At 40.6% G+C, this 15,041-nt stretch overlaps 1 protein-coding gene across 8 annotated transcripts in view; it reads right to left on the reverse strand.

Annotated features, from left to right (window-relative positions):
• The window catches only part of ppfia4 (PTPRF interacting protein alpha 4), a 46,713-nt gene that overhangs the window by 14,416 nt on the left and 17,256 nt on the right, over window positions 1-15,041 (reverse strand). For 6 of the 8 annotated variants that reach the window (XM_026307562.1, XM_026307557.1, XM_026307561.1 and 3 more), the window contains exons 3-6: window positions 1,621-1,722; window positions 1,243-1,407; window positions 509-583; window positions 77-148 (exon numbers count right to left, since the gene is read on the reverse strand). In XM_026307562.1, the coding sequence (XP_026163347.1) occupies window positions 77-148; window positions 509-583; window positions 1,243-1,407; window positions 1,621-1,722 (414 nt within the window). Of the gene's footprint in view, window positions 1-76; window positions 149-503; window positions 584-1,242; window positions 1,408-1,620; window positions 1,723-9,597; window positions 9,826-15,041 lie in introns of those variants that run through there. The other 2 variants (XM_026307559.1, XM_026307560.2) reach the window with 2 other exon arrangements.

Raw genomic sequence — 15,041 nt, forward strand, 5'->3', positions numbered from 1 at the left:
CCAACAGCAAGACAGACGAATACTATAGGCTGACATAAAGCACAGGGCAGAAAAACAATCACACAGCCAGGAAGACCTTCCATGTAGGTTTGGATCCATCTGTTCGCTCCACTGAGTCACCATCCTTCCTTTGTCTCACCATGTTCAACTGCAATGTAGATTAAAAAGAAAATAAAAATAAAAAATTAAAGGCAATGAACAAACACACACATTCCCCAAAGGGAAGTCTGCTTCAGACAACATGTTCTACCATATTTTGCATAGTTTCTTATATTAATTATTCTCAGAATAGAGGACAGAGAGTTTTTTCAGTGAGGGCCTGCTGCGTTTATAAAAGGAGTGTTATCAGGTCAACTTAACAAACTGGGACTTTAAATCTTGCATAACCCACAGAAATTCTGCTGCAAGTGAGGCTGTTGTGAACATTTAGCATTTTTTTATCTTTGGAGTTATTTCTTTAATGACAATTTTCAATTCACATATACACACACACATTCACACACCTCACCTCTTGCGTGGTGGCTGCTAGCTGGCCCTCCAGAGTGGCCACCCTTTCCAGAGCCACTCGAAGCCTCTCACGCACCTGACAAACACAAAAACACACACACGCTCACACACACGTTACCACAAAGCCCAGAAATATGAGGGCATACTTTTACAAAACCACAGGCATTATGAAAACTTGCAGGATCTAGAAATCTGGAAATGCAAAGATTTGTTTGGTCACACAGACACATTATACTTTTTCTTCTCAAAAAGTGGTTAGATCCCTGATTTATTTCAGCTGAACAAGGAAGCAGTTTTATTATGTTTAATATAAATATATTACAACATTATTACGAATTCCTCTGTTTTGTCATCTGCTTCCATTTACTTAATTTGTTCCTGCTTATTAATGCAAACCCAAATTTTCTTCCATTTGTTTAAAACTGAAAGTCATTCAGCAATAATCTCTTCCTGTCCATTTAGGACTTTTACTCTGAAAGTCAGTACGTGCTGAGGTTCATTAACAGCTTGAACAGCAACGCTGAACTGATCAGAATTCCTGTTAGTTAGTATGTACAGGAGGAGAGCAATTCTATAAAAAGACAAACGAGGAGCAGCAGAGTGGTGAGCATGACAGGACTCTGTTGCTGTAATGAAATACCCTGTGCTGAAGTTACTAAATGAGGGAATTGTTTCCCCCTGTATCTATTTGTTATAACAGCCCCCCTGTGTGTCTGTGTGTCTGTGTGTGTCCACCTTTTCATCCAGAGCCTTGTGGTGTTCAAACAGTGACTTCAGAGCTTTGAGGACCTCCACCTCGCTGGAGACTCCAGATGGTGGGGGTGCTTGTCTCTTCACCACTGTCATCCTCAGACTGCGCTCATGACGAGACACCAGACACTCCAGGTGCTCCAGCAGCAGCTACAGCACACACACACATTCACACACATACTAATTTCAAGCTTAAAAACATTATTTGTTTTCATCAGCATCACCACACACTGGCCACCACATGGCACATTTACACATGCACACGCTCAGACACCGCATGTCTGCGCACACACACACACACACACACACACACACACACACACCCACACCCACACCCACACCCACACACACACATGCACGTACCCTGGTGTTGTTCCTTTCAGCTTTCAGCTCAGATATTTCCTCCTCTTTCTCCAGCAGCTGCTCCCGGCATATGTTCAGCTCCTTCGTCAGAGTGGCAAACTCCTACACAACACACACACACATAACACCCATACAGAGGTTAATACTGTACTGATCAACATAATGGGCTCTGCTTTATTTAAAGCGAGCAAGTAAGCAACTATAATCTTACAGTGCGAGCACAAGTTGGTGTGTCTGTCCAGTTTTTACAATTTCTGGTGCCCAGAGGCATCATCATACTCCTGGCACAGGACTATAGGAGCAATATTTTATCTGCAGATGAATTGGCACAGTCTAGACTGGCCTTAAAAAAAAAAAACAACACTTGTAGTCGGGCAGATGCTTCTGTGCACATGTGATAAAAGTTCATCGTTGTTGGTAGAAGTTCTATGACAAAGTATCTACCAAAATGGCACAGTGCTATCTGATCTGCATAAACACAACCTCAGCTCTACGCCCCTGCCCACATCAGTGCCCGCCTCCCGCCTCCCACCTCAGCAGTAAAGACAAAAACAAGTGATGGAATTGTGTTGATGGTGGTGCATATTCATTATTAACAAATATTACAACAAAAGGGGGTTCCTTCATATCTGTGACACTGAATAGAATAAGATTGAAATGATTTTCTCTTCTTTTGATCATCAAATCAATGCTGCTACAGAAGACGTTATGAACTGTTCTGATCAAAATGTTATGACATGTTTCATTATATTGGAGAAAAAGAAAATATTAATAAAACTGAGAGAACTAAGAACCGCAAGATGATCTTTTCTCTGACAATCAAACACATCCAGTAGATGCAATTCCACATTATGACACAAGGGCTTTTATTATTAAACAAAGAACAAAATTTTCAAAATGAATTCTTAGCTGTCAAAAAAAAACTGTATTTCATTTGAGAACAGTTTGATTTAGTCATGCTTATTCTTCATGCAGCTCCTTTACAGACAAATCTAGAACAAAGAGTGACTTGGAGTTGGATCACAATGGTTTAGAGTTGGTTGTGATCAGTCTGTCAGCAGTTGCATGTTTGAAGCAATGTTTAGTCTGGACTTTGTGCAAACTGTTAGCTCTGTGTATACTTCATGCAGGACTGAGATGTTATTGATTTTGTGACAAGGTGACATGTAATTTTGACAGCAGGGTAATGTCAAGTCATTATTTTAAGTAGAAAGAAAATACAGCTGTCATAGTTTTACCCGCTAGAAGATTTTTTCAGTCACACTTCTGGTGTAGCCCTTGTTTGTTTTCCAGCTTCACCTATTCCCAACTGTTTTAGATCATTCGACCTGTGTTCATTTATTCACCAAGTTTGGCTCTATGAATCACAGAAAGTAAAAATAATCCAACTGGTAAAATATCTAAAGTTTGTTATTCAACATGTTACGTCTAGTTTGCTTTACTAGCTTGAGAGATGTTGGAGCCCTGTGATGGACTGGTGACCTGTCCAGGGTGGACCCCTGCCTGTCACCCAAAGAGAGCTGGGATAGGCTCCAGCAGATCCCTGTGACCCTGGTTAAGGACTAAGCGGGTATAGATGATGGATGGATGGATGGATGGAAATATGGGAAGAGCTTTTCCTCCTCTCTGGTTCTAGGGTGTACAGTACATTACCTTGTGTAGCTCCACAGCACCACCCTTTTCTATCTCTGCAAAGAACCACATATTGCAAATTTGATGGACATTTTAAGCTCTTTTGTTGCTGTAAAGTCATGGCTCCATTAACTTTAATAGAAAAGTAGAACACTGCTGCGATAGAACTGCTGTGTTTTGGTTTTTACGGTATATAAACTTTTATGGCATTTCACCTGGTATTTTTTCATTTTAGGGTCTGTGAAGACATTATGGCATACTCCTTACAAAGACAAGTGATCTTGAATGGTTGGCTACAAACCACTAATGTAGCATTTAACAATGTAACCAGAGTAGTTACAGGCTTTTCTGTAATATCTATCAATCTAATGCAATACAACCTAGCTATTAATCACTCACAGACAACTAGAGTTTTACTAATCCTGACAATGTCAGATGTCCTTCACTGAAAATGATAAGATGTCCCTGCTTTGGTGTGGGATTATAGTCTCCACATCCTGTTCTGCCCAGATAAATCACAGCAGTGTAAAGTGATCACCACACTCCCCAGATCACTGGAAGAAAAGGGGGTGAAATGTCAGTCCCTGCTTTTATGCAACTAACACTCTCTGTCAGTAGCTGTGTTATCCAAACAGTTGGTTCTCATGTCAGAAGGCGTTTCCCAGACTCATACTGAATCCGTTTGTCCATATGATTTCCTGTTACATAGTTAAAGTGTTTGCAATCATTTACTTTGTTTACACAATGAGAAGCTGCTGTAGTTATGGTATACTGAATCAGTGCCTCACACAATTTCTGCTGGGAGTTGATTTGTTCTATTTTCTGTTGGTTGGTCACACTGAAGCAGAGACTGGATGGTTGTTTGTACACTGTGTGTGTGTGTGTGTGTGTGTGTGTGTGTGTGTGTGTGTGTGTGTGTGTATATGCTGTTTGAACATCTCTTAGTGCTTTGTTGGCATTTCCTGTGAACTTGGCTTTTGTTCACACTGGTAGCCAAAGGTTTATGTTGTCCATGCTCAAATATGTGTACTGTTAAAATTGTGGTTCTCCTTATAGACATGACGCTGCATTTTTGGTCTCATGTTTGTCACTGATGACCCAAATGTCAAGCTATGTCTAAGCTGAAACTGATACAGTTCAGTGTTGCTGATCTATTTTCTATTGCCACAATGTTTGGAGACTAAAGAAATAACCCTATTTCGGGGCATAAACTGGCTGTGTTGAGCGATCAGTAATGATCAAAAACTAAAAGCAAACACACACACAGACACAGATTCTGGATCTTTACTGACCCTGTGAAGGGAGGGGGGGGGGAGTGAGTGAAGAGGAAAGACATGAGAGGAAAGAGGGAAAATGGGTCAGCTTGTTCATTTTACTTTCCCTTATTCCACAGGGGTGCACCAATAGACAGCTCAGCCCAAATCCACCAACAGATGTTAGAGCTCACTGTCTCTTTCAATCATGGCAAAAACACTCAACAAGCCACCTCTAACGTTCTCCACTTCATCCTTTCATCCCTTGGCCTTTTTGAATCTTTCTGCATTTCTCCATGAACTGTTTGAAAAAAAAAGAAACAACTAAAAATTAGAGAGAGATAACAACATAACTTTTGAAAATAAGAGAACAGACAAGTATTAAGTATAAAATATCACACGTCACTGTCTACTCAAAAAAATCCTGTTTAATTTCTCTTGAAGCTCTAATACCTTCTCCATGGCAGCTTTTGCTTTTGTTCTCTCCTCCACACACACTCACACCCACATGCACACCCACACTCACACACACACACACACACACACACACACACACACACACACACACACTCACACACACTCACACACACACTCCTAGCTCCCTAAAACCATGTGAGCTTTGAGAATCCCTGGATGTTTATTCAATTTCACACAACAGTCAGACGCAGACGCGGCTCTTTGACAACACAAACTCGACATCTGCCAGAGAGTATATCATATAGGGAGGAGAGAAGGTTCTGGGCGTCTGGAGGAACGTTGCTCTTCTGCCTCTAACCAAAATGTGAGATAGAAAGTGGTTACCAAACACTGCTGAGCCCAGACATTGTAAAGGGATTTCTCCCCTCCGCTTCCTTAAGCAGTTTGGGATTAAAGGATGAAAAAAAATGCTGTGTGTGTGCGAGAGAGAGAGAGACAAAGAGGAGAGAGAGAGAGAGAGAGAGAGAGAGATAAAAAAATAAGGTTGGATAAAAAACACAGCCGATCCACAAAATATGAGGTTTATTGTGAGTGTGCTTATCCTTCTACATTTGCTCTTGTGTGCGTTTGGCTGTGAATTTGTTATGTAATGTGCAAAGAGGTCAACACTCACCTGAACTGTGTTTGAAACCACCTCTTTCACTCATCAACTATTCTCTACATGGTAAAGAATAAAAAGGTTGCAGGCATTAACATTATAAGAAGTAACCTGAGATTTGGGAGCGCTGTCCTCTCAGGAGCAGAAGCAAAGCATTGCATTGTGGGATTTTTAGCATATAGTAGTGTACATGCTTTGACTGTCTATTTTTCATTTCCTCAAGGGCATTTAAGAGCAGTTACATACAGTAGTTGCTTGGATACAATACCGTGCATAATGTCGAACATTTTTTGAATGAAGTCAAACACTCACAATATTGAAAGTTACTCATCATTTATTCCTACACTGTCTGATGAAAATTAGCTTCTAATGTGTCTCTGTGTGCGTGAATGTGTGGGGGTTTTAGGGAGGCAGACCGCCATGGCAGTCATCACAAATTACGTGATGATTTTTCAGTTTGCCAGTTATTTCCTAATATTCTGCAGTAAAGCTGTGGTTGAGGAAACTAACTGTGAAACTTTGAGTACTAAGGACCTCATCATCACAGACTTCATTCCTCTTCCCACTGCCAGCAGTATTTACAGCACTTCTAATGCAGTGTAACATGCAGCAGTGCAAAGAGAACTATCAATCTAATTTCCTCAGTATATCACGTCTTTTCTTCGACTTAAAGCTGCCGTTCGTCAGTTTCCACAACTGACTGACTCCATGGGTTAATACTGAAATTGGGAAGACATCTTTCAAGTAATTTACACTCCTTAAATGGAACAACTTAAAAACCTTAAAGTCTCATGTCACTGGAAAGATTTTAATATTTAATTCTGTATTTAATTCAGATGTGTGTCATCTATGATTACTTGTCTTGAAGACTGCACAAGTAATGAAAAAGCTATTAATGATTATTCTGAATTATTGGCAGGTAGCTAAATTATCAATGTGCAAAGCTTAGTATGCCATCCTGGCTGTAATTATTTATATGTGACTGCTTCAATCCAATCACACGTCTCCAATTTAAAGTCCTCCTGAAATAGTTTATTTATACAGTCAAAACATGATCACATGATCTGTATTGTCAAACCCAGTGTTGGTTCTTGTATCTCAGAGGCTCTAGAGACTCAAAGATGATTGAACCAGGACACATAATATCACAAAGTACACCACAGCTTTGCCTATCTTTAGAGCTTTTCCTTTCAATGTCCAGTAAAGATAGCTAAATGGGTGAGTGAATTGACTGAATGAATGAGGGTGCAAGAGAAGAACTGCTGAGGTGCTTTTACATATAAAAAGCTACATTATTACACTTAAATATGGCTACGAAGACAACAAGTTGCCAGCAATCTTGTTCTTTTGTAACATATTTTTCAGTTTTCTCAATTAAACTAGCTGTTAACTATCCTGCAAAGCAACAAGACAATGTGTTGTTTTACTTTACTCCTACAGAAAACTCGCTATTACCACACAACTGCTTTCCCAACTGCTTTCTTTGCCTACACACAGCAAGGTCACATCTATTCTCTGCAGACTGTTGAAGGTCATTTAGAAAAAAATAGGAAATCACAAACAAAAAGTATACAGCGAACAAAATTGTACTGCCAAAATACACATATTACCATGACTGTCAAACAACTATGGGAATGCATTAAAGAGCACAGAATGTGTAGATACTTTTAATTCATGTACTGAGCAACACACTAACTTCATAGCAACAGTACTTCTGCTGTGTGTGGGTAGATTAACAAGAGTAAAGCCACAACAAATATAAATTGCTGAGAACAGTGAGGTGGAGCATCGACGTGAGCGTCAATTAGTGGGAGGACAGGGAAAGAATGGCAGGAAACTATGTGAGCAAGACCGGAAAGAGAGTGAAACTGTTACAATGAATATTAACTGATTCATGCATTGCATGATTCACAATGTAAGGTCGTGAATTCATTTATGCTAACCAGAGGATGTTTACAACTAGTGCACATCACAAGTAGGCAGATCGTATGTGTGAGAACAGGGGCCACCTTACACAAGGTCAGTTGTTCGTACATTTGTAACGATGATCCCTTTTCTGTGGTCAGAAATATCAGACTGAATATGACTACACAGCAAAATATGAGTAGATGAATTCTGCATTATTCTTAAACAGAGAAGTAGGTTTTTGGTAGCACTGCCTCAGTGTCGTCATTAAACTCAGTCCTGACGAGAGATACCGCATCAGAGATTGTATATAATGCCTGAGAACCTTGTGTGCACCAAAAGACACTAAATTAACTCTGGTGTAAAAGTGGTAATTCACTAAGGGGTGCCATGCTGACGATGGATGCAGGGTCAGGAACTGGAGAAAGAGTGAGTCCCTGAGGAGACTCAGATATCAGAGCTCTGTAACTCTTCACCACTGCAGAGATAGTGAGACAGCAAACAGCAGAGAGGTGGACTCGACCTTCCTGTGACAAACCTTAGCCAACACACACACACACCCTCACACACACACACACACACACACACACACAGGAACTGTGACACGCACCACCACCACAGCACCTTGTCTGGGTGTTGGCCCTAAGTAGGCAGTGAGTAATCTGTCGCCATGACGCCACCTTGCACACTGCTGCTGTCACCATGGCAATGGCTCATTAAGAAAGTGTTTGAGCGGTGTACAAACTTTGCATGAACATCCACGTAGGCGCACTCTCTCACACTGAAACACAAACATGCACAAAGTCACTGAGACATTTTCCTTGTGTGTCACAGCTCTTGAGACCAGGGAGAGAAGCAGCTGACTGCAAGACCTGACAGATCTCCACCGTGACAGTCACAGTGGAGCTCTGACTGAAAACCTTTTGAAAGGCTTCCCTTTGAAAAGCAGAATGTGGAAAGTAATTTAAAAAAACCAACACATTAATTTGCTGATTATTCTTCATGGCTGAGACAGATGTCATAAAATTAGCCCTCTGCGTAATCACAGTGAGTCATGAGCAAATCAGTGAGACACATGCCAAGAATGACTGGAGCCATGCCAGCTCTGGACTCACTTCTGAGACGCTGATAACACAACAACAAAATAGTCCATGGAAATACAACTCAGTAAATCCCACTCTGAACACCTTTGCAGGGTTTACTAGGAAAACAGGGGATTTCTGAGTGAAATCCAAAACAAAAGAGTTCCAACCACTTTGAAGGGTTTAAAATGAAACCTGGCATGAGCCCAATAACACGCCGCTGTAAAAACGCATATAATCAACAGTCATTTAATAGCCTGATTATTGGCTATAAAGATGATTGATGCAACAAAAGTAGTGACAGAAGAGCTGACACTTCAGCTCTCTCCCAATATCATTTTCTCATAGTTCAGCATATAAAGAAGAGTCAAATCCCTGCAAGTTTTCCAACTTTCTCTCCTCCTCTGTGCCCAATGAAGGCCTGGGCCCAGAATAGCATCCATTCATGTATCCCAGTTTTCTTCATTAAAGCAACCTGCACCAGATAAAGGAATACAGAAAACGAGGAAGGATGAGAGGGGAGTACTTCCTCTGCTTGGATGAAAGGAGAAACACAAAGAGGAGTTTTTTTTTTTTTTTGTTGCTGTGCCTCAGTAGAGCCTGTCTCTTGCACACGTGCTGTAAAACACATACCGTAAATCGAGCAGCGAAAAGTTGAACAGTCATACAAAAGAGAATTTCCTGCAGTGCATGACAGGTATTTATTGTCTTTATTTTCTTGAAAACATGCAACTAGCCACACAAAGCAGTGAAAAGCCTTAGTGGAGGGGTTGTGCCCACAGTTCTAAGCCAAGACGCAGTCTGCATCACTGCTTGGCAGCGTGATTGAGGCATAGTGGTGAAAGGAAGAAGGAGGAGGTGGGGAGGAAGAGGTGGAGAAGAGGCCATATCTCACTTCTTGAAAAGAGTCATCAGTGCTGAAATCAATACTCAGCCAAGGACATGTGGAGACCGCAGTGAGAGCTTTCTGAGCTGGAGAAAATCATTCACTGGTAATATCCACAAAATTGTACAGGTGCCGAGTCCCTACCTGGTACATGTAGGTGTTAAAGTGGGTCCCATTCTGAAGGTGGATCTTCACTGTTGGGTTCATGGTGAAGGCTAAACATATCAGATCCCTCAAACAGACACTCCATAAAAAGAGAGACAGCTCTAGAGAGAGGCAGAGTATGAGGAGTGAGAAGAAGTGAGGGTGAGGAAGGTGCAAAAGAGGACTACTTCCACAGAGTCCTAGTCCACACTGATTGTAGCAGGGCTAGATGAGATTCCTGTTCTGCTCCCTCTGCCCTCCGCTGGGACAATAGCACTCTGCTAGTCGGCCTGCTCTAACTACAGCCTGGGACGAGAGACAGCAGAGAAGAGGGGTAAGGAGAGAGAGAGAGAGAGAGATAGAGAGAAAAGAGGGAGTGGAGAGAGATAAACAGAATGGGGGAAAGCAGGGTTAAGGCAAATGCACGATTTTGATCAGAGAAAGACCGAATCAGAGAGAAATGCTGAGGACAGAGGGAGAAGGAGAAAGATACTTGTCCTGATCAGCTGGTTGAGGAAGGAAGAGTCAGGGTTTAGACAAGGACTGCTGGGGGCTCTGGCCACCTGTTCTCTAGTCTTAACACACAGCCACACATATGCATGAGGGACATAAAAGTTCAGGCACTTAGAGAGAGTTTTTAAATCACATTTGGAACTAATGCCAAGAATTAGCATGAAATTAAACGCTCTATTTCCTTCTAATAAAAACTCAAGTCACTGCTTACTCAACACAAATTCAAGAGCCCCATTTTCCTCCAGCATGACATTGTGCGTGCTGATTCTTTCTATTTATAAATGGCAGCCTGTTTTGTCCCTCCTCTCTCAGTAGGATTTCACAGTACATGCACTTGACTGGACTATGAAACCCTTCCTGGTTCTTATTTATATATTTTATTGTTAGTATCACATGCCAGACTCATAATTCATATTTTTTTCAAACTTACATTAGCACACTTCTGTACTGAAGAAGAAAATGTGTCAGAGTCTTATTTTATTCTGCAGCAGAGGGTCACATATCCCACATATTTTCCTTGCCAGAGCCGTTTTGACATCAACAGAAAAAAAAAATACACACAACACTGATTTTACTGTGAAAGTCAAAGTCAATTTATTCATCACAGGAAGTACCAGGAATCAAAAAAACAGTTTTTAATCTGTTGTTAATTTCTATAGGGGCTCTGCAAGAGCTTTGTCAAAATTTTCTAGTAACTTCACTGAAAAGATTTGGGATTGAACCTAAAAGCTTGTATATTTTTGCAATCAAGTTGCGTGATGGGAAATGTAGGATGGATAGGTTTACAAAAGAGTATGAAATGAAAATGAAAGTATGAAATGTCTTCCTCCCTGCTTTGCTGCTTGGACAAACACTTTCCTTTTATCACTTTCTTGCAAATAATTGTACTCAAGTTATTTATTAGTCAGTCCTTATTGGTGCTAGTTACAATATGTACCTTTGCAGTAAAACTGCAACTATTAATTACAGTTGATGTGGACAAATTTTATATTTCATTTTCAGCTGTTTTGTCTAAGTGTTTTCAAAATCAACATTAAACAAGTGTGACTGTTTTGCATGATATTGATTTTTGTTCTGTTCACTCATCTTTGAACAAAACTAAACTGTGTTTATCTACTGACAGCTGCTGACAACTGGAGTCTGATTCCACTTCTGCAAAGATGCATCACTGCTGAAATGGGCAAACTTGGGGTGCAAGACGTGCATTACAGTAGAGTCTGTTCATGATTATGTTATGAGCACTGTCTAGTTAGTTGCAACTGTTCTGACTGCCACTTACTGATTCTACTGTATGTTACTGTTACTGTCAAAAGATTTACAGTATCAAAACCATTGGGGCTGATAGTAGAAAAAGACAAATATTGTAGATTCAGGTCTACTTGCTGGCAGGCGGTTGTCAAGGAAACAGGGTTCACATGACAGAGATGAATCAGTGAGACAGACAAGTCTCCACACAGCAAAATATCTTTTAGTAATTGTGGTGACTTCCACCATTAACTGACAGCAGCTCAGTGCAGGTGGGAGCCTCAGCCTCACATCCACTGAGTGGCCGAACACACTGGTCAGAGCTGCCATCGGGGTTAGTGGTGAGACAGAGCCTCCTACTGGCAGCACAAGATAGTCACACAAAACAGTAACAAACCTAGATACATTTTCATGCATAAACAGCCAGAATAGCACGCACAGAGCCAAGTTAACTAGAGTACTGCACATTAAGTAATTAAGTCCACAACTAACAAGAAGCAGAAGCAGGAAGAGAAGAACAATAATAAATTGTACATGATGAAAACTCATCCTTGACATCAGTGGGCGCCAGATTGGCAGAATCTCAGATTTGAAGACAGAGGCACAAAAAAATTCAAACAGGTGCTCAACACACACACACACACACACACACACACACACACAAACCCCACAAGGCTTACAAGCACATAAGCAGTACTGATCAAAACACAAGACACATTTATAAAATCACTTTCATAGAAGAATTCATAGAAGTAGGAGACCTTCGACTTTTTTAATCTAACAGTCTCTCAGAGCTTTATCTCCTTTTCCCTTTATTTTCTCTCTACTCTTACTCCTCCATAACTACACTTGATTACTTCTTCACACTCAGTCCTCTCCAGCTCCTCCATCCATGCTTCCTCTCTCCTCCTTTTCTTCTTCCTTTGCTCTCCCTGTTCTTCTGTTCCTTTTTTTCTCAAGCGTTTCTAATCTCAGCTGAACCTTCCCTCGACAGAGCAGCCATTTTACATCATAACGTAACACGGAGCAGAGGGCACCCACACCTCAACCTGCCATCACTAGCTGTAGTTTCAGAAGAGGGTAACATTATGTTATTCTTTCTTTCATATAAGTCTGACAAGAGAATTGGAGGTGTTGTAATGACTGTAATGTCCTTATCCCATAGAAAATTAAATTCAGTGTCACTGATTGGAATTAAATAAGGTGTATTTGCAATAAGTTACAATAAGTTTTGCTGCCTTAGTTGGGACTGTTGCTCAACTTTAGTGTCTTCTAAAGGAACAGTTAATGAATGAATATACACAACAGTATTGACTGTATTTTACTAAAATTCCCAACTACTTACTCACTGTCACCTGTGAATCAAAATATACAGTAGTTATAAAGTGTCTGCAGGGGACCTGACAAACTGCAGCCAACCTGGGGTCTGCAAGAGGTGAAATCTAGGACAGAACAGGTCTTTGGTGTGTTGTACTTCATGATTATGAGGGACAAACAGAGGACGCGTTTCAGAGAGATTTTAGAGACTCATTCCGATTGCAACAGTAAAAATGTGAAACTATGAAACTGACCCAGACAAAACAGTGAAAGAACGCCTCTGTAGTTGACACACATTGCTGTTTCCCTATGCAGGTATCAGATACAGTCATTACTCCGAAAAGATTTATCCCCTCTTCTTGATCACCACTTTTTTCAACATCTCATTCTCCTGCTGCTGCTCTCATTTTTTTTCCAGTCTTCTCTGCTGCCTCCTCCTCTCTGTCCTGGTCTAAAGCACCTGTGTCAGCTCTGTCTCTCTCTGCTGCTGTCCTCATCACTCAGTCTGAGCGCACAGCCTTGCCTTCCTTCATCTCTTCTTTACACAGTCCTCCCCAAGCTCCTGCTCAGCCCAGAGGGAAGCCTATTACTACCACAATGCACACAATCACTGCAAACAATAGATACACTTAAGAGGCCCGGTTTCGATACACATTCACACCAGACCTCTACATGCAGCCCTGTCTAATCAGCAAGAAAGTGGACATATTCTTCTCTTTTTATTATGTAAAGATATTTTTACTCACATCTTCATAAAAATCCATTAATCATAATCTGTTTATTTATAATAAAAAGACTACATCAAAAACAATTCTTAACCAATTTATGATCCACACAGAGGCAGTTGCACTTAGGTCTGGCTGATTATTTTAATATATAACCGCTGTTATACACAAATACACCGACTGATTCACTGAAAAATACATAAACTAACACAAATACTCCAGAGACCACACAAACACACTCAGGCCATCCCAGCTGCTCTGTTTTGCAGATGAAAGTGTATGGTGGTTCTAGAGGGAAGCAGAAGATGAGCCAAACAGAGCCATATTAATATTAATCTTCATTTTCAGAGTAAATAAACTGCTCCAAGGGTACGCCCCGAATAATTTTAAATAATCTGATCTCTTTACAAACCTTCAGATAGCTAAAAATGGCCCTGAGTAATGAGTGGCCTAGGCGTATTTGGGGAGGTCACGAACGCTGCTCTTGCCCTTCACAGGGCACAAACTGCAGTGGTAGGATGTAACTCTACACCACTGTGAGTGTGTGTATGTGTGTCTACAGTAAGTCCACAATAACTGTGAGTGTAATGACAGAGGCCCGACAAGCGCCTCTCATGGTGCCTGAAAGTGAAGTGTCACACTGGTGTCCTGTCCTTCTCACACAGGCTCTGTCCTTCTTAGAGCAGAAAACACATGGATGGAAACACAGAGTGACACTGGTCACTATCACTCAGCTAGAATATGGATAAAACGTCAAATTCCAATATTTTTCAGGTATTTTTCACATCATTGGATTACTGCATGTATGCAGTCGTTTCCTATTGGAAATTATAAGTGAAATGTATGGTTCAAGTTTGTTCAATGTGACTTTCACTTCACTGTACAAGGTTAAAGATTTAAAGTACCCACTGCTCACCAGGCTTAAATGTGTTGCCAACTACTAGAAGATAAATAAGTGATATGTCATATTTTATGGAGTACGTGACAGCATTCTAATTACGCTATTTGCTATTTTCATTCGTTTAGAGTCACCAGTGTACAGGAAAAACTGTTTTAAAATTCAACCCTTGCCGCCACACCTTGCTTTAAAATTTCTCCCTATATTCTAGCTCTCAAGGTTGGCAAGTATTTCATAATGTATTTCAATAATAGTGACACAAACAAACCTCAATTAAGCATGAGATTCCATGGGGTTGCAGTCTGAGCACAGCATATGCATTTCACTCATTTTTCTGCCAAAGAAAATATGCCAAACATGTCAAAGTAATACAGTCCACATGTACAGTAATATTTCTAAAGTTGCATCCACCAAAACAATAAGAAATTAGATAAATAAAAGCAAAGCAGCAGCACACAGCTAATATCATCACACCATGATGAAAAGGTGGTTAATTGAAATATATATATTGAAGTTTACAATATGTCCACACTGCAAAGCCCACAAACATTTTACACACATACTCTTCTCACCTATTAAATTATTATCATAAAGGAGCTGCTATTTATGCCACAGCTGCTCGTCTGGGCGTGATGCGAAGTCGTGAGCAGTGGCTGCTTATAGTTACAACTGATTTGACAGTATAATGCTAAACTGCCTGAATTGTTCCCCTTTCTTCCATCCATCAATCATAACACTCCTCCTCA

The sequence above is a fragment of the Mastacembelus armatus genome, chromosome 5 (assembly GCF_900324485.2).
Source record: "Mastacembelus armatus chromosome 5, fMasArm1.2, whole genome shotgun sequence".
In the NCBI taxonomy this organism is placed as follows: Eukaryota; Metazoa; Chordata; class Actinopteri; order Synbranchiformes; family Mastacembelidae; genus Mastacembelus; species Mastacembelus armatus.